Here is a 20,182-nt window from a genome sequence, read left to right on the forward strand (position 1 = left end):
GACAATTCCAGACAAAGATTTTAACTGTTCAATTGCCTAATTCATTCTTAACTTGTTGGACAATTCCAGACAAAGATTTTAACTGTTCAATTGCCTAATTCATTCTTAACTTACTGGACAATTCCAGACAAAGATTTTAACTGTTCAATTGCCTAATTCATTCTTAACTTGTTGGACAATTCCAGACAAAGATTTTAACTGTTCAATTGCCTAATTCATTCTTAACTTACTGGACAATTCCAGACAAAGATTTTAACTGTTCAATTGCCTAATTCATTCTTAACTTACTGGACAATTCCAGACAAAGATTTTAACTGTTTAATTGCCTAATTGATTCTTAACTTGTTGGACGAGTCCAAACAAAGATTTTAACTGTTTAATTGCCTAATTCATTCTTAACTTACTGGACAATTCCAGACAAAGATTTTAACTGTTCAATTGCCTAATTCATTCTTAACTTGTTGGACAATTCCAGACAAAGATTTTAACTGTTCAATTGCCTAATTCATTCTTAACTTGTTGGACAATTCCAGACAAAGATTTTAACTGTTCAATTGCCTAATTCATTCTTAACTTACTGGACAATTCCAGACAAAGATTTTAACTGTTCAATTGCCTAATTCATTCTTAACTTGTTGGACAATTCCAGACAAAGATTTTAACTGTTTAATTGCCTAATTCATTCTTAACTTGTTGGACGAGTCCAAACAAAGATTTTAACTGTTTAATTGCCTAATTCATTCTTAACTTACTGGACAATTCCAGACAAAGATTTTAACTGTTCAATTGCCTAATTCATTCTTAACTTGTTGGACAATTCCAGACAAAGATTTTAACTGTTCAATTGCCTAATTCATTCTTAACTTGTTGGACAATTCCAGACAAAGATTTTAACTGTTCAATTGCCTAATTCATTCTTAACTTACTGGACAATTCCAGACAAAGATTTTAACTGTTCAATTGCCTAATTCATTCTTAACTTACTGGACAATTCCAGACAAAGATTTTAACTGTTTAATTGCCTAATTGATTCTTAACTTGTTGGACGAGTCCAAACAAAGATTTTAACTGTTTAATTGCCTAATTCATTCTTAACTTACTGGACAATTCCAGACAAAGATTTTAACTGTTCAATTGCCTAATTCATTCTTAACTTGTTGGACAATTCCAGACAAAGATTTTAACTGTTCAATTGCCTAATTCATTCTTAACTTGTTGGACAATTCCAGACAAAGATTTTAACTGTTCAATTGCCTAATTCATTCTTAACTTACTGGACAATTCCAGACAAAGATTTTAACTGTTCAATTGCCTAATTCATTCTTAACTTGTTGGACAATTCCAGACAAAGATTTTAACTGTTTAATTGCCTAATTCATTCTTAACTTACTGGACAATTCCAGACAAAGATTTTAACTGTTTAATTGCCTAATTCATTCTTAACTTGTTGGACGAGTCCAAACAAAGATTTTAACTGTTTAATTGCCTAATTCATTCTTAACTTACTGGACGAGTCCAGACAAAGAAATTGACTCTTGAGCAGACATGTATCTATAGGTCAGTTTTTAACGTTGACAACACCAAACCAGGGAAGATGTCAGAATGGCACCCGTCAACAATTTCATGCATTCGTTTTCTAGACAAATGGATTTTACTTGAATAACAAACTAATCAGCAGCATTATGGATACTTACCCTTATCAAGCGTTCCTGGAAAAGTAATGATGGATCATTTGCATCTGGACATTTGGTTTCAAGTCAAGTGTCTGTTGATTTGAGTGGATGTACGCCTGAGACTGAATCCAAGTAGTGTTAAGTGTTAAAAATGTATGGTATTAAATTAAGTAACAGAAAAGAGCGAAAACCATCAAGGTTTGTAGAATTCAACAAATAATGTTATTTCCATAGAATACAAATTGAAAACTTAAAACTAACTTACAGCATTTTGAATTAAATCCCATATATTAATAAACGTTCTATAAAAAGTTGAAATGCAGAAAGTTCAGCTGAATTCCAATGGTATTTTAAATAATTTCCACTATTGTATGCGTTGATGTGCTTGTAGTCCCAAACGTGATCATGTGCATGTGGCTATGTGACACGATTATTTTGATCTATCACAATTGTATAATCTACAATTATATAATCATTTCTGAATTTCCTATAATTCCAAATTAATGTTCCAGACCAATAATATTACTGATGACCACCAAATAAATGTGTTGGCTCCTTTTATAGTAACAAAAATTTTATTTTGTACATAGCCTTTCACATTTTCTCTGCTGATCTTTAATGTTTTAGACGTTTGTTTACCTTCAATTCCACGCCTCCGTTGACTTTTCTTTAGTTAGTAAGTTTGGGGTATTTAATCTTTTTTCATTAGTCAGTAAGAGCAAGTGTTCTGTACGTAATCCTTTATATTTATCCGGACGTTGTTTCACACCTTGCTAAATTTAACATGATGTACTTATTGTTTATTTATAAATATATATTAATATGTAAATTTGTCCCTTCTAAAACTTAAGTTTATAGAAGTAGTAAAAATTCTTTTTACACATTACACATTTTGTGTGAATAATTTTTATTCTTTGATAAATTGAGTAATTTTTTTCTAAAATTGAAGTATTACATTAAGTCTCATCCATTTTAAAACATTTTCTCGAATTTTTCAGTTTTCGCTGACCGCTGTGTGAGTTTCTGAATTTTGGCACTACTTTTAGTTTATACGAACATTTCTTCAAGATGTTTTCAGTCTCCGCTAAAGGTCGTATGAATTTCTCAATATTTTGTACTGCGTTTAGTCTAGGCCCATACTCTTATATTTTTCCAATTTTTTTTCTTCAGTCTAAGCCTTATGAGTTTCGGAATGTTCGTTCCACCTTTATTGTAGGCCCCTATGTTAGTACTGTTGGAATAATATTCGTCGGCCTGGTAGTTACCGGTTTAGATGTATGAATAATAGTAGTCGCATAGTAGTCGCAGAGGTGATTAAAGCCATAAGTGTGATGATTTGTGGTGTGGTTGTGGGTATATCAGCTGTGGTTGGAAATTGTAGGTATAACCTTTAAAGTAACATTCGTAGATGATGTTGCCTGTTTTGTAGCCTCTGGTATATGTGTTTCAGTAGTTTTCCCAAAAGGCCCAGTAGTAGATGTAGAAGAATGTGAAATTGTAGGATTTGCGGTTGTTGGTATAGTTGTTGGAGCAGAAGTCGTTAATGGAATCACTAAATTACGTGTTGGTGTATTCACTATATTGGCAGCCTCATCTAGTGGCATGGCAGTTTGATGGTTTTCTGAATATACATTTTTATAGAAACAGGCCATCAGATTCTGAACCTAAAAACCTACATCTGACGTGTTACTAGATAATATATTCTCCTGCTATCTCTCTGTAGATAATTTGGTAGAATTATAAGCGAATACAGAGCGATTCCAAAGAATACGCCTTTCTAAATTCTGCCGGAAAGACCGTTTTTGTGTCATGCCATGTATGGTACATATTTTTCTCGCTAAAAGGGGTTGCCGAGACAAAAGAGAGTTGGCCTAATGCGGGTTCTCCAATGTCGCGGCATCCAATAGCCAGTCATGTGCTAACATACAGTTGAATCTGAATCAATCAATCAATCGATCTAATCGTTTTGCAATCGTTTAATGAAAATAGATATGCGTATTGATTGGAGTATTTTTCGAAAGTCCAAAGAACTTCCATTGAGCGAACTAGGCGGGAAGACAGTGCTCCATAGGTGCTACATAGATAACGTTAAAGCATCACTGTCTCCTCACGAATTAGATCCCGTTTAAGGTAAAATATAATTAGCATACGTTAGCACGTTTATATCTTCCACATCTGGGAATAACGATTGAGTATGATCCACAGAGAGGAAAAATACTTAAAGTATCGCTAACATTGTGTTACATCTCATAACTTTAATATTAACACAAAAGCATTATATACTTTATTTTAGGCTGTCATCAGAAAATTACTTAAACCTGTAGTATTATTCAGACGGTTTGTAACATATCTTAATTTTATTTCGCCAGTCGGGTTACCGGAAAACGTTGTTATGTGCAAGGATGCTCGTGGGTGTGTGCATGGAGCGTGAAGAACACTGTGCACACACCTCTACACCGTTCAAGAGAGAATAAAAGCACTCAATATGATTTGAAGTGGCACAAACTATTTGGAAATTGATCCATTTCTTCTAAGTGGCCATTTCTAAAGCTAGCAAACTAAACCTTAATCAAATGTTTCCAATTCAATACAAGCTATTGTTGTTTGAGTGTTGTAGAAGTAATAGCGTCAGACCTTGATGCAATTGGAGTTGTACTGTTTGTTGTTATGGCTGATATAGTTGCAGGTGAAGAACAACAAGAGGGTGTTGTTGCAGGTACTGTTGCTAGAGGGTAGGTGGTGGCGATTCCGTTCGGCGAATACACAATGAACGAAATCATGTATGCATAGACTGCTTATACGGTTCTCAAAGTAAAACCTTATCTGCAGTCTATACGCCCATGGGTTAAATTTTCGTCAAAGAAAAGGTCATTGCTTTTCTCAAGGAAGTGGAAATCGTGGATGAAATCTATTAAATAAAGTTTTGATATTTGGAAGAGAGAGAAATATTGAATATGCTTTTTGTTGTAGATATAGTGGTTGTTAATATATGAGTCAGGGCAGATTGCTTATACGAAGTCAGAGCAAACTTGAGAAATGATAGAAGCATTAGTGTCATTCTCTGAGCAGAAGTAATGTTGGTTGCCGTTGTTAGAGTAGAAGGCATGCAAGAAGTCATTGAGGTTTCCGATATATTTGCTGGAGTGGAATCAGTTGTGGGTGTGGCCGTAGGAAGAATGTTGGTTGTGTTAATGGTGGTTGTGTAGATGGCTGATAAAATGAATGATGTGGATGTTATCGTAGTATTGTTTGTTATTGGTGTCCTTATAGTATTTATGGTGGCTTTTGTAGGAGTTGCTTTTGTAGCAGGAATGTATATTATGCCTGTCATTGTTGGGGTAGGATTTATTCTTTATGTGGAAGTTGGAGCAGTGAGTGGAGGCTGTGCTTGTCAGAGTGGAATATATTGTTGGTGTGGCTCTTTGTACAATGTTTGGTATGTAACTGTCTGAGTAAAATAACGTGACATAGCTATTATCATAGTGGATGTGAAGTTTGATATTGTTTTCAAAGTTAATATAAATGTGATTTTATTTATCAGGGTTGATATGGGTTTTATTCTGAGAGTAATTTATGTGGTTTTCGGAAAAGGAGCTATGTTAAGGGTGTTTCTTGGGATAGTTGTAGTTGTTGGTGTTGTTGCGGTTGGATGTGATAGCCGTATCCTGATTATCGGTAGCTCAGATGTGGATGTCAGTGTAATGGAGATTGGAAGTGTTGGTAATGGAGTATACGTGGTTGTGCTTTAGGGATTTAAAGCAGACATCATTGAGGTTGTGATAATCGGAGTATTGGTCATTTGTGTTTTGGAAGTTGCTGATATTTCCGCCAGAGCAGCTGTGCTTCTAACTCATGCATTTTGGGAAGTAATGGTTCTTGTAAGATAAATAGTGTTTCTTGTCGCAGTAGTGGTGGTTTTAGCGTTGTTTCCCAAGTTGATGTAATTGTTGATAAGTTGCCTTGAGTGTTAGAATTTGTTTTTGTGGTCGGAGAAATCACAGTTGTCAGTGTGACTTTCAAAGTACTTGTATTTTTTCTAATAGTTCGCATAGTTTGTATAGCAGCTGTGTAGAAAGTTGTTTTTGTAATGACGATTGTGGATGAAGTTGTCGTTTAAAAGACGTGGTTGTAGTAACAACTGCTGAAGTAGTGGATATTTTCGTTGTCAGATTTAATTTTATGGTTGTCAATATTACTACTTTTAATGAGGTTTGAGACATCGATGATGTGAACAAATTTGTTAGATTAGGTGATGTATTCGGCGGTAAGGATGATGTGCATGAGAGAGCAGAAATTTCTGAAAAATATTAAAGCGGTATTATTATGATCTTCGATACAAATCATATATAATTTGTTTTGACTTAGATATTAGTACACACCAATTGGGGAATTTGTCAATTCAACATAAAATGTTGGCACTCACTGAGCATGGCGTTTCCAGTTGGGACCATCTGACAAATGCTAGCGATTGTATTTTCAGATGGAAGAAGGAAATATGTTTCATCCTGTACTAAGAGTTTATTTGTTGGATAAACACCTAGACATCGTTTTCAGCCTACTAGTGAAATCATATATTCTGAAACTGCAGGTCAATATATATAACATTCATATGAGAATGCTGTGAATTATGTGTCTCGATAGTTTGAATTCCAAGCGTTCATTGAGAGTGAGTGAATGTAAATGATGGATTTGGCTGGCATAATGCTTATCGCTGTATTGACCCTGTTATAGTAACAAATAAGTATGTAAGTCTGCACTTGAAGACTGACTTTAACTTAAGATACAGGAGAGAGGTGTGAGTTTGGTCCCAGTGTTAGAAAGAACTGTGTAAAGCATACCTTCCCCTACCCCTACTTCATATTACATTATTGAAAGCGATCCAAAACTAACAATTTCAGCAGATAATATCTGATAAATATATTCTCAAGCATATATTTGCATCTGTAGAAGGGGTTGGTCCCTTTTGAGGAGATATAACTACTCAAAGTACAATCACGAAAATCACTTTAGGTATACCGTAGAGATAGGTCTTTGAAATAGTAGAAGAAATCATGAGACGGTTGGCAATAAGCTTCTGCCTGGTTGGACTTGATATATGATAAAACATATACATTTTTAAATTATCATTAAACGATGCTATGAACTAGTCGAATAAAGTTATTTTCTTCATTCGGGCATATTTCAAGAAATTTGTCACTCAAAAGAAGAAATTTGCTTTTAAAAAACTATATATTTTGCAGAACATTAGATTGTATCTACGCATCCAATATATGCATTCCAAATGATAAGTAAATATTCGTCCCTAAGGGGAACCATCGAACCCTAAGACTATCTGAAGCATGAATTCATCAACTGTTTTGAGACCACTTACCTATCTCTATAGCAATATCGTCAATGCCAACGACGATGTCATTCACATACTGTTTCTTGCCCTCATACTCTATCTGGAAAATGTATATATCCAACGGTCAATAACTCAGACAATCAACCATCAATATTCGCCTTTGATGTGACATTATACATACGGCATATGTGATAGGTCTCAGAGACATAGTATGGGTGATTATCAATGAACGAAACTGCGTTTGTCACATCTTTATACTAAGTGATGGATAATCCACAATGAAATTACCATCACCACCTACACGTTTGACCCTCATGATATTGTGAATCATTTTATTATTAATGTGAAAATAGATCTTGGTGGAAGTTCTGTATTTGCTGAACCTATTTGAAATTCCTCTTGCACAACTGATTGGCTTGGTGGCTTTGCTCCCATGGTAGGACCGAAGACGGTCTGCAGACCCCAAACGGTAACGTGTCGGTTGTAATAAAGTATCAATCTGTTCTGAAATCGTAAACGCATCGACGAATTATATCGGGTCAGTAGCACAACATTTCCCACCTTCTACCAGTCCAGGTGCTTACATATACCGACCAAATAAAATCCGACTCGACATCTAACGGTGCCAGATGTGAAATAATTTTGTGTAACCGTGATTGATTTGTTTTGACTCACATTGACTGGTTTTATTATCCAATGGTGCGATGATTAATCGAAGTCGTGCTATGTATTAGTGTGATCGCTCTACGGGGGCAACGCCCGATTACTAGCACACGAAGGCCTCAATAATTCCTGCGCGTACTGATGATCCAATATCCGTTCCACCATTGTGCGATTAAGTCGTCGCACATTAGCTTGTTCACGATGACTATTAACATGTCCAACACAAGCTCGTACTCAATGTTTTGACAACAGTGCAGCAACATATCCGAGAAATTCGTGATCATGATCTACATGTAATAATCGTGGGTATATTAGTGGTGCAAAACTTATTTCGAGTGCATCTGCGACACACGCAGACTATTTTGAAGTCAACAGCTTCGCCTATTAATATCTGCTGCAAAAACGGACAGTGGTTAACACGTATTTGTATAGCTTTTCCTCGTACATGATCATTTGGACATAATATACCAATCTGGTGAACTTAATTAGGAGCATGGACGTCAAACAACCCACGTGAAATTTTCATTAGTACTGGTAGGTTAATTTGCCACGAAGCTTCTGTGGCAAGTCAAACTCAAGCAGCACTATGGGTAACATTTGCCTCTATTGCTATCTTTTTAAAGGCAGCTTCATCTTTCCAAACACCCACGCGAAGGATAGTATATTTTTGATAATGTCCGGTTTTTATTCATGTTTGTTTGTATTAATATATTTTAATTTTAATAAGTTAACTGCTGTCCATGAGAGGATCAATCTTGGCTTTCATACATCGGTTGTTGCTCTTCATTGCGATTTGTCCTCAGAGGATGATGTTAATCGCATTTAAATCATGGATGACTTGCACGGATATCATATCATGTTTTATAAACAAGGTCGTATTGGTAACTATATCATGTTGATGATCGTTCATGATACCGACGAGCATGGTCGTGGAAATATTCACTGGACATAGCGTGCCCCGACCAAACGTGGATTTAATTTCATTACATGCTTGCTCGGATTGATAATAACTGGAGAGTTCTCAATATTGATTTGACCCGAACTTCCATTTCCAACGCCCATAATCTGCACGTGAACACCGGATATTCTTAGCGTTATTGCAAAATGTCAATGATATGTTGCAGTCACGACAAAATGCAATAGAATGCCTCACAGCGGACTTTAAACAAACAAATTCTAGCACTGCTGATTAAACTAACAAAGGAAATTGCGGTGCAAATAATATTAAGAAAGCAACAACAGCACTACCTAAACACATAAGGATATAAAAAGCAAATATAGCAACTGCAGAGACTATTGAACAGTTACTAGCACGCCCTGTAGATGCATTAGCATAAGAGGAAGATATTGTGACTGCCAAGGATATGGTACCACCCAAGTGTAGACCACCGCTCCTCGGCCTTTTATGTTTAAAATAGTGGCCCCAAAAGGACAAAGTATGTTAATTATGCTGCTTCCATTCCCATTTAAAACAAGTAATGGTACAATATAAAACCCGTTCCAACAAAACAACACCCGGGAGAAGTTTAAAAAGACTGAGGTAAAAATGATGAATTTAACAATTAAGTAAAAAAAATCACAAAAGTCTATTCAGGAGACAAGATGTTGTCGAACAAAAACCGAAACGACTCCAATTCTATTCACACAGGAATAACCTAAGAGGTGGACGGAGCAACAATCATCCTCAAATATTGATTGGAAACACTTGTTGGATCAATTCGTGCAGCTAACGACGTGCCACAAGTCATTTATGCGGCAACAACGATTTGTCAGCGGTTGTTCACCAATGACATAATGGACAGAAAAGGATATCGCACGCTGATGCATGAACTTGTTAAAGACATCATTTATGTATATTACAACAAGATGATAATTTCTGATGCGAGACTTCGTGTTTAAATGATATATAATGCTATAAATCAATGGGTTGTTATAAATATGATCCCAAGTGTCACACATGATATTGCTCTAGCCCAACTGTCAGTTTTTTTACCGTTGGCCTAATAACAGATCACAACTCATGTATGTCTTCACCAATTGATGGTTCATCTTGCGCTATTATATAACTTTCTACAGGTACGTATGATATTACCACAATCAATAATGAGGTCCGAGGATGAATTTAGGTGTTGACCGGTAAGTCCTTAATATTCATATACGTGAACATCAGCACACACTCAAATACACCATCGCAAATGAATCTCTGCAATGTTTGGTTCACGTTGGACAGTCGTCGTTGTAAAAGGTTCTTGGTTGGCCCCGAAAGATATTCCTGAACATAATATATTTTTGCGTTCAGGATCTGCAGGGACTGTATATTATTTCGCTCCTGACAGTGTTAGCATTACCTCAACAAGGGAGATCAATTTAGTATGTGGTACCATCAGTTGTAGTTATGAAAGCATGCTTAAATAAGCAGACAAAACACTTCAGTGTTTTATACTTTTCGGGTTTTCACTCACCATCGAACCGGCTGATTTGATTTCGATTAAGCCCGTGTCACCTGTGTATCTTCTATGTTATATTAGTCAGTTGACACGTATTCGTTTTACCATTGTAGATCAAACTGGCACGTTGACAACTTGCGAAGTAAAACATTAGAGAGAAACTTGATATTTAATATAACGATTGTCGCACATAGACGTGTGAGACCAGTGCATGTTGTAAGTGCGAGTAAACCCATTTACGTGACATATTACGGAACTGGCCTCGATGACCTTGTTCTTTGATTATTTACAGGTGAACCAAAGATGCTCACATTATTGTCTTCACGCGATGCACCAATCGCTAAACAAATTCAATGAGAGTCATTGATAGAATCAAAAACGTTGTTGCTGACCGGTAATAAATATGGGATTACAATAGGCTCAGTCGCTCGATTACGCCGATTAGTGCTCAACCAAGAAAATGACGATTCCAGTTACATTATAATCAGCAGCAACACTGAGAACTCTGGTTAGTAAAATCATTAATTAAGCCATTCAACAACTACTGTCGGATTCGATGACTGAGAATTGGGAGTGGATTTGGAAAGCGGAGCTTGTTTAGAAAGTATTAGAGAAATGTAATAATGTATATATGGTTTAACCATCTCTCCATTGAAAGATATATCAGATCTCGAATTTAACGAGAGTGCCTGTGATTGAGGATAGAAGTAAAAGAGATTTTCACTATTACAAATACCTGGCTAGGGACCCCAATCAATTAAAAATATAATTACAAGTGCTGGACACGTCTATGTTGTTGTTCTTTATTTCTTTCATGTCGGATGTCTTGGAAATTGAGGGAAAACTTCTAGAAAATGACGATACCCTTTTCTGTATCAAAGCCAAAGTATGATTGGTCAACAATGCCATCATGGCGTTCTTGAAAAGTGCACTTTATTTCAGCAAAGTAAAGGAAATGGACTCAATTCTTGACAATGTTGATGTTGCCAGACCGATTAAAGAACTCTCCGGATACAGAGATGATTACATGAGAACAGGTAGTCCAACAATGAGCTTTACCCAGAAAGCAACTAATCATGCAGATCATGGGCTATATACATTTCATCAAATTGAACGGAAGTCTTTCACAGACCAATGACGTGCTGGTATTGCTGTCATACCTACTGGCAAATCCCCTATGATGTGTAGTGTCACCAGGATTTTTAACGTTCTATTTGCTCTGCGTCGATCACAACTCACTGGTACTTTGAGACTTTTTGTGCGCAATTCTCCTCGTCATCTCTTTGGGTATTGCAGATATGTCCGCAATGTTATTTGAGAACTATACGTTGTTAACGATGCCATTTCGGATAAAGCAGATGTTGATGAAAATTAGAATTGACAGAATCCAGATTGTTCTCATTTATATAATCTGGAATCATTTCAACACTGTCCTTTCTCGCCCATACCACATATGCGCACACATCAAGTCACAGTCATGGACACTTTACATGCCATTAAATACCCAACATGGTGTTACCACATCAAATTATGTGTTCATGATATATCAAATTAGAAATGATAGAAGTTTCCTTACGGTCAAACGGGCATCAAGAAACCTCTGAAGAAATGCAGTTTAATTATGAAGGAAGGCACTCATCATATTGCACATGCATATCACAATCTTTGGTCGTTATGGACCGATATCGAAACGGTTGCACTGGTTTGCAAATTGCCAAACATGACTTTCGTACATTACACCTGATTTGTTATTTTTCATTGGAACACCTGAAGTTGTTTAGACAATCAGTTGTTGACACGTATTTTCACGCGCGTGTAAGTGTATCTGGTGCAGCTGCTGATGCAATATTTCCTGCACCGATTCCAGTGTTGTCACCAGCAGAGGCTCCTATGGTTGCAAAGCGTTAATGATGTCCGAACTACATCTGGGATTGGGCTGATAAAGGCGGATTTCGATAGCATGCGAATAAAGAAGGAAACGGCCATTGATTACCAAGAACAAGAACAAGCCGTCGAATACCATCGGAAAAAGCTGTTTGATTACTTGATAAAGACACTCCGTTAATCTGTTCATTGACCTACCCATGGACCAATATTGATATGCTCGCGATGGTAAAATCGGTCAAGCATTGTCGTTGTGTCGAAATAAACTTGAATCGAAGGTGCCACGCAAACGCGACTCACATATTGTCAACCTATATTTCTAAATATGACCAGGTAATGATTGGGTTGCATACGTGGTGACAATTCGACATTGTTCGTACTTTAATTAAAATGGATTTGCACCCGCACCCCCCGTTTAATCTGTTGATGTTTTAACTCAGGAGGTTGAAACGACAACCACCGACTCATTAGATTATACCAGTACAAAGTCGGTTGGATGGACCAATAAACGTTAATCGTGTTCTCAAAATGTTGATTGCAGCTGTGGGAAGCAAATACATATTTCCAAACGTAACTCCACAAACATTTATTGATTTTACATTGAAGTTGGTTATATATATATATATATATATATATATATATATATATATATATATATATATATATATATATATATATATATATATATATATATATATATATTAACATTTACGGACGTTACTCATCCCGACTACACTTAAAATATCGTTCACAAATGGATTTGCTTTTATTTAGTTGAAGTTGATCAAGTTGTGCTTGTGATTCTTGTGATTGTGGACACTCATAATATCGTTACCAGGTTGAGATGCACCATAGCTAAATATCAGGCTGAAATCACTGAAAACGGGGGAATCAGAGCCAGCGCCATGTCGGTTAAGTTTATCAAAAATTATATTGATGTAGATGAGGCTGCGTAAAGACGCGAAATAACTTCATGGAGCCAAATTCAAAGAATATCAATCAAAGAAAGAGAGAAAAATTGATTTATGAGCCGTAGCAAATGGTGGACTTGTTTTAGTTTCTCTCGATGGACACAGTTTTGATAAACATAAAAGTCATATTTTAAGGCTGCGAGAGTCCAAATCATACTGGTTCATCAGAACCATAACTAAAATTGAGAGGTGTGGAAGGAGAGTGATTTCAATTAAGTTTGATTCTGTAATGTCTCATTACATTCAAGAAGGAAACTGATATCACATAGACAAAGAATTTAAACATCCCTGTCTTATTTGGATTGCAAATACCCGTGTGAAAAGCGATCCAGAACAATATACCTTTTTCTCAACAGGAAACATCACAATAAAAATATTTTCGAAAATGATTCTCAACAGTGTTATATTGTGTTCAACTGTACCAAGGGCTTGTTTGATGATGAGACCATAGTTTGTGTGAAAGCTTTTGTTCACCAAGGATTGCATGTTTTGAGACATATTCCTTGATGCTAGAAAAACAATTCATGCAAACGTGTTAGTCCAGAGCTAACATTCTCAAGCAATAGTTACTTAGTGGGAGGTAACTGTTGTGTGTCCAAAGAAAATAACATTTTGGACCCCAAAAAACACATAAATTCACGGCACACTGTTATCGAAGCAATACATTCATTCTCTAAGCAGGATGAAGACAAGGCAGAATGAGACACAGAAAACCTTTATGACCACACGAACGAGATTAGATGAGGAATACAAAGCGATTTATCGTCAGAGATTTGAACCGCATTGATTAGTTAAAACAGAGAATGCAGTGACGTTGTTGCAAGTGCTCCAAGACAGGACTAGATCTGTTTGCCATGGCACCTGAGACGATAACAATGCAAGTGATCCACTGGGTATAAAGTTCATGTTTTGTTGCCTACAATGACGTCATCTCCCATCTAGTTTCAAATGAAAACCCCAAACCGAAGATTCGATATATTTGAACGACAACCACGGATGATTTTAGATAATATTAGTATAAAGTAGGTCGGATGGGCCTCTAAACTGTAATCTTGTTCTCAATGCGTTGCTTGCACTTGTGGGAAGCAAGATATTTACTTACTGATTTCTATGAAAATTTACGGACGTTACTCAGCCCGACTACATTCAAAATATCGTTTACAAATGGATTTGCTGTTCTTTATCCGCCAGGTTGGTGTTGATCAAGTTGAGCTTGTGATTCTTGTGATTGTGTACACTCAAGATAGTGTTACCAGTTTGAGATGAACAATAACAAAATATCTGGCTGAAATCACTGAAAACGAGGGAATCAAAGACAGCGGCACGTCGGTTAAGTTTATCAATAATTATATTAATGTAGATAAGGCTGGAGAAAACAGCGCAAGCATGCCAATATCGCAGTTGTCCGCGCCACCATGGAGCCAAATTCAAGGAATATCGATCAAAGAAAGAGAGGAAAATTTTACTTAAGAGCCGTAGCAAATGGCGGATTTGTTTTAGTTTGTCTCGATGGAAATAGTTATGATAAACGTAATGTCACATTTTAAGGACGCGAGAGTCCAAATAATACTGATTCATCACAACCAGAACTAAAATTGAAAGGGGTGGAATGAGAGTGATTCCACTTAAGTTTGATTCTGCAATATCTGATTACATTGAAGAAGGAAATAAATATCACATATACAAAGAATTTAAACATCCCCATCTTATTTTGATTGCAAATACCCGTGCGAGAAGCGATCCAGGACAAGATACCTTACTCTCAAAAGGAAACGTAACAGTAAAAATATTTTCGTATATGATTCTCGACTGAGTTTTAAATTGTATTCCCCTGTACCAAGGGCTTGTTCGATGATGAGGTCATAGTTTGTGGGAAAACCTTTTGTTCACCAAGGATTGCATGCTTCGAGAAAGGTTTCCCTAATGCCAGAAAAACAATTCGTGCAAACGTGTTAGTCCAGAACTAACAATCTCAAGCTATAGTTACATAGTGCGAAGAAACTGTGTATCCAAAGAAAAGAACATTTTAGACCCCACAAAACATATAAATTCACTGCACACTGTTGTCGAAGCAATATATTCATCCTCTAAGCAGGATCAAGACAAGGCCGAAAGAGACGCAGAAAACTATTAAGATCATACGAACAAGATTATATGTCGAATACAAAGCGATGGATCGACAGCGATTTGAACCGTTTTGATTAGTTAAAACAGAGAATGCAGCGACATTCTTGCAAATTTTCCAGACAGGACTAGATCTGTTTGCCATGACACCTAAGATGATAATCATGCAAGTGATACACTGAGTATAGATTTCATGTCTTTTTGCCTACAATGACGTCATCTCACATCGAGCTTGGAATCAGACCACAAACCGAAGATTCTATTGATTTGAATAACGGTTTCTTAAACCTCCCAATGAATTTTTGAATGGATTTAGTCAACAATGTCCTGCATTATATTTAGCAAAGTAGATTTATACCTGAATAACACTCTCATCAGTAGGATGAATAATTATCATTAATGAGCTTATTCAGAGAATATACCGACGTACGATGTGTGTGAAATACGACAAATTGGGGAAGTTCAACGACACATATTTTAATACTGAAGAAGACCTAGACAAGAATGTAGGCTTTAACGATCGACACCATAATATCCAAACAATGTCGTAGTTTGGAAATTAGGATCGTTTATACTTGGCTCAATGGCTGCAAGAAGTGTATTTTGTCGAATGGAGTGAATGAATATTAAATATTGAATCGAAGTAGCGCCATTTTCCATTTGATGACTCCGCCATCGAATATAAAATCAACAAGAAAGAAGCCAGACTCTATGTGAGACTTGTCAAAGTTTTACTTAAATTAAGGCAAGATATCACTCAGACGCTGAAGAGAATCACAGCTAAGTATTCCATACGACTTGTGGAAAAGAAAACCTTCACCGCTGCCGTAGATTCTAGGAAAATATGTGCCAGGGTTACTTCCTTAAATGTCTGAAAGCAGGCCCTAAGAGAACTATATATCACAACCATTTCCAGTCATCATTTCCAGTTTCATAACTACAATATTTGGAAGATTATAGTCACCCGGTACGGCCAAGCGTTGCGTACTATACCATTTGAACATAATTTTACCCAGACGAATTATTACAGATCTTACTTGACTCTTTATGAAAACACATGCCAAGGGAGTATCAACAGTACACACGGCATTTCGCAAGAGGTTATTGTTTGTGGGGATTGAATTCACACCACACCAAAACGGTGACAAGAGAAAATTAGATACCTCTGTATGGAACATCAGTTGGCATTAAGTCTCGAATACACGGTGAATGTGATCCTGTTTGAAGAATCTGACAACACCAATGACACAAAATCTCCGACAAATGATCCTGGACAACTAAATATTGAACACAATACGACAGACAGGAAGTAGCTGTACCAGCTGTTTCTTGAATGACAGCATCAACAAAAGAAGCAAGAACATAAACGAAAATGGTAGAGTCTAATTATACCCTTTTTGTTTCTATCAACCCTTGACATAGACGCTGATCCTAACGAAGTAGGATATGAAGCCCCTCCATAGAGCCAGTAGAATAAGTCCTTGTCTGTGATAGCTACCGTTTTCGGTGCGCACAAGATTTTTAGAAGCAAAGATATTATTAGCATTGACAGTTACTCTCTAATTGTGCTTAATTTGTTTTTCTTCATATTTGAAAAGATTGTACATGCAGAAAGATTTCTAAAGTTTATACGCCTGATAATATAAAAGCTCATGCGGAACATTTTCTTACAGTATGAATGTACAAACAGTTTAAGCTGCCATCTTGAACTAAAATAGTTTCACGATATTAAAATGCGTTAAATTCCTTATGGGCCTTTTATTATCAGGGTAGTAAGAATGTACATTGGATTCAATCTTAATGAGGAATATAGGTTAGACCCCATAATTAACCCATATCGACTCCATTAACTACTCATACGATTTTTTAGCCACACAATGATGGAATGTTTTACATGCTTACGTCATTATGGCATTTTTAAGGAATTAAAGAGATTGTATCCCAACGAAACAGAATATGTTCCTTTATGTAAACACGTTTGTGCAAAACCACAACAATATAAATTGCTCTTTGATATAAGAAGCTCATTTTAAGGCACGACATCGTTTATCAAGTAAGGCGACTTAAGACATACCCAAAATGTCTTGAGTTAATGCTACCATGAATTGATCAGTGATTTGGAAAATTCTCTCCATTTTATTAAATTTCTATCTTAGTCAATGTGTACAGTGCATTGATTTTCTGTAATATTGTAAAACATGGTATATCTAAATTTATATAGCTGTTTTCGGTTATTAAAAATAAAGTTAAATCGTAAATGAATGCATTGTTCAGAAATTATATATGATATGTGATTAAATTAAATATACTTCTCTATATCAGAAACTAAACACATCCATACTTATAATCTGTTTTGAAGGGTCCTATATTTAACCAATAGACGATATATAATAATCCCGTTGCCTCTATTCAATTGAATATAGTCTATATTAACAGTAAAGATCTTTAAGATCGTCAGTTTCTGAATGAGGAGTAAATGTATTATCTTGTATTTTAGTGCAATAAAAGTAAATTCGATAATAGTTCTTATAAAATTAGGAGAATACTTACCTAATTCCACTTTGACATCATCGATACCCACAAAGCCTGATATATCCAACATTCTACTTTCAAATATAATCTGAAAAAACAATAAGAAAAACATATAAAAGGAAAAGCTTTACACTCATAATTCATCCTAGATTTGTTAAAAGCCTTTTTTCCCACAACCTATTTTTATTTTTTTAAATACCACAGAGATTCTTTTCAATTCTGGTTCTTTACATTACTTCTCCTTTTGACCTTTCTGATAATATGTTTCCTCTTATTATATGTAACAGATAAAGATACGTTATATGATTCTCACTCTCACACGTGTCCGTATTGAAACTAAACAGAAGTACGACAAGCAACAATGTTTTATTAAATCAAGACTAATATTGTTGATACTACTCAGTGGAGAGAGAGGGAGACGGGGGGGAGAGAAACTTATACTAGAACCGTCTTCGTTATAAAGATAGAGGTAGCTCAAAGTATGTTGTATCATTAAAGCATCCTATGGTGAAATGAACCAATTACTCTAGACGAAAAGATTTTTTTACCTTTACAGGTGCTCTGTCTGTTATGGAAAACGATTTCTGTAACCAACCATGCGTAGTTCTGTTGGTCTGGTTGAAAATGTTGTGGCCATTAACAATGACTTTAAGGTTTGACTTCAATGACACCAAATTGTACCAAAATTCCAAACATATATTATTGCTGAGCACGGGTGGTACCAAAAGCTGGTCCCTCCTATGATCTCCCTTTGGAAAGTAATTTGCGGCATTTAATAGATAGTAAGAACTATCTGTAATGAGTTCTAGGTTGATAAAGCATCAAGGGAGAAATATATCTTAATAATCAAAGGTTTTGTGTATATCGCAAATATTTTTTAAATTTCATTTTACTATATGTATGTACGCTGTATCAGTTGTATACAACCAGATGTATAAAGTTTTCATGAACAGGAATCGAGGCTTGCCGAGTTTCATTTTAATGAAAAATTTATGCAACGAGTGGCATATCGTTGATACAGCGTACGTACTATAACATATTTTATTTATACCACAAACAAATGCACATTTTTGCCCATTGAACGGGGTTAAGATTTTCTAGTGAATGAACTCCTCACATTCCTGCCGAGTGTCTCCACTACAAAATGTCGTTCTGCACCTTTTGTGTCTATTCACAATCCTATTTGTATATTGATAAGTTGATTCTTTTCTTTTTTGAGTATGTGTTTATTCACATTGATTAACTCAGAATTAGACACACTTATGATTTAAATATGTTGTATGGTTTAAACGAACCGGCATATGGAAATATGTGTGGCGTATAAATTAAGCAAAATGACGAAACAACATGAAGTAATTAAAATAATTAATATATTTATAGTTGATCTAAGTCATTTTTTTTCTTCTTTAATTAACATTAATACAGACCGTTGAATTCTCTCTCTCTCTCTCTCTCTCTCTCTCTCTCATGCTCTCTCTTCCTTTATTCTGTTTGACTTAATTTTTACCATCATGCATCGGTCAAGAGACATGTCGTATGACACAAGCTAACATACATGCTAAGATCCTCTAAGCTCCTTTTTTCATTTAAAGTATATTGCTACAGAGGTCCAGAAAGAGACAGACATACAGACAGACAGACACAGAAACAGAGAATCTTCGAGATTTTCATATTTAATTAACAATAGTCAATTTTTAGAACGTTATAATAGGTCTAAGAAATAACAACAACAATAAAGCATTAAATACAATATAGTATGCGTCTCTTGTAACCAAGAAATTTTCTGTATATTGTCTACAGTCTGTTGCAACATTGTATCATTGATTATATAAACGCTGTAGATAAATCCCATGGGAAGGTACATATATCATTACGATGAACCATATTCTTATAGAATAGCTAGTGCAAGTTCAGTTTCAAAGTTTTCATCCAGACCAAATTCTTTTTCTCTCTCACTCCAGATTTCTGCGTATTTTGTCCCTTATGCATAAAAGGGGAGGATACAAAGGAATGCAGAAAGGACTGCGATGAAATCTGAACCATATTAAATTCTTTTAGAAAATGGGGATTATTAATACTTCTATCGTTATTTTCATACGTCACCAATGGTTAATGAGTGGAAATTTATCATTGATCTAGCATGAACATTACAATGTTGCAAGATGGTTTATATATGCGTATCATTGCGCCATGGGCGGATCACAATTTATATGGCAAATTGCTTTATATTTAAAGTGTTTAGTGTCTGCATGCAAAGACCTGGATTCAAGACTCGGTAGGGAACGACTTAACATTTATTCTCTTACCTGCATGAAATTATTCAACACAAGAACTACAGCTGACAATTCTATGACATGTGAAACGTTTCCATAACTTTATAAATTACTTCGAGAATTATCTCCAGCGAGGACTTTTCCAACGGATCCATTCTTTAATGTCCAGAAGTTAGACATCGGTGAATTAAAACTTGCGGTACATTCGGAGCTTTCAAAATCGCAACTTGTATTCAGTGTTTGTTTGCTACTGGCTGGAAGACTACATACG

The 20,182-nt window shown here is 35.8% G+C and overlaps 1 protein-coding gene across 1 annotated transcript in view; it reads right to left on the reverse strand.

Annotated features, from left to right (window-relative positions):
• The window catches only part of LOC149801926 (uncharacterized), a 74,831-nt gene that overhangs the window by 40,753 nt on the left and 13,896 nt on the right, over window positions 1-20,182 (reverse strand). Inside the window, exon 4 of the mRNA XM_089956870.1 lies at window positions 17,657-17,726. Coding sequence (XP_089812996.1) covers window positions 17,657-17,726 — 70 coding nt within the window. The remainder of the gene's footprint in view (window positions 1-17,656; window positions 17,727-20,182) is intronic.

This window comes from Sinohyriopsis cumingii, chromosome 4, assembly GCF_028554795.1.
Source record: "Sinohyriopsis cumingii isolate HCF-2022 chromosome 4, ASM2855479v2, whole genome shotgun sequence".
In the NCBI taxonomy this organism is placed as follows: Eukaryota; Metazoa; Mollusca; class Bivalvia; order Unionida; family Unionidae; genus Sinohyriopsis; species Sinohyriopsis cumingii.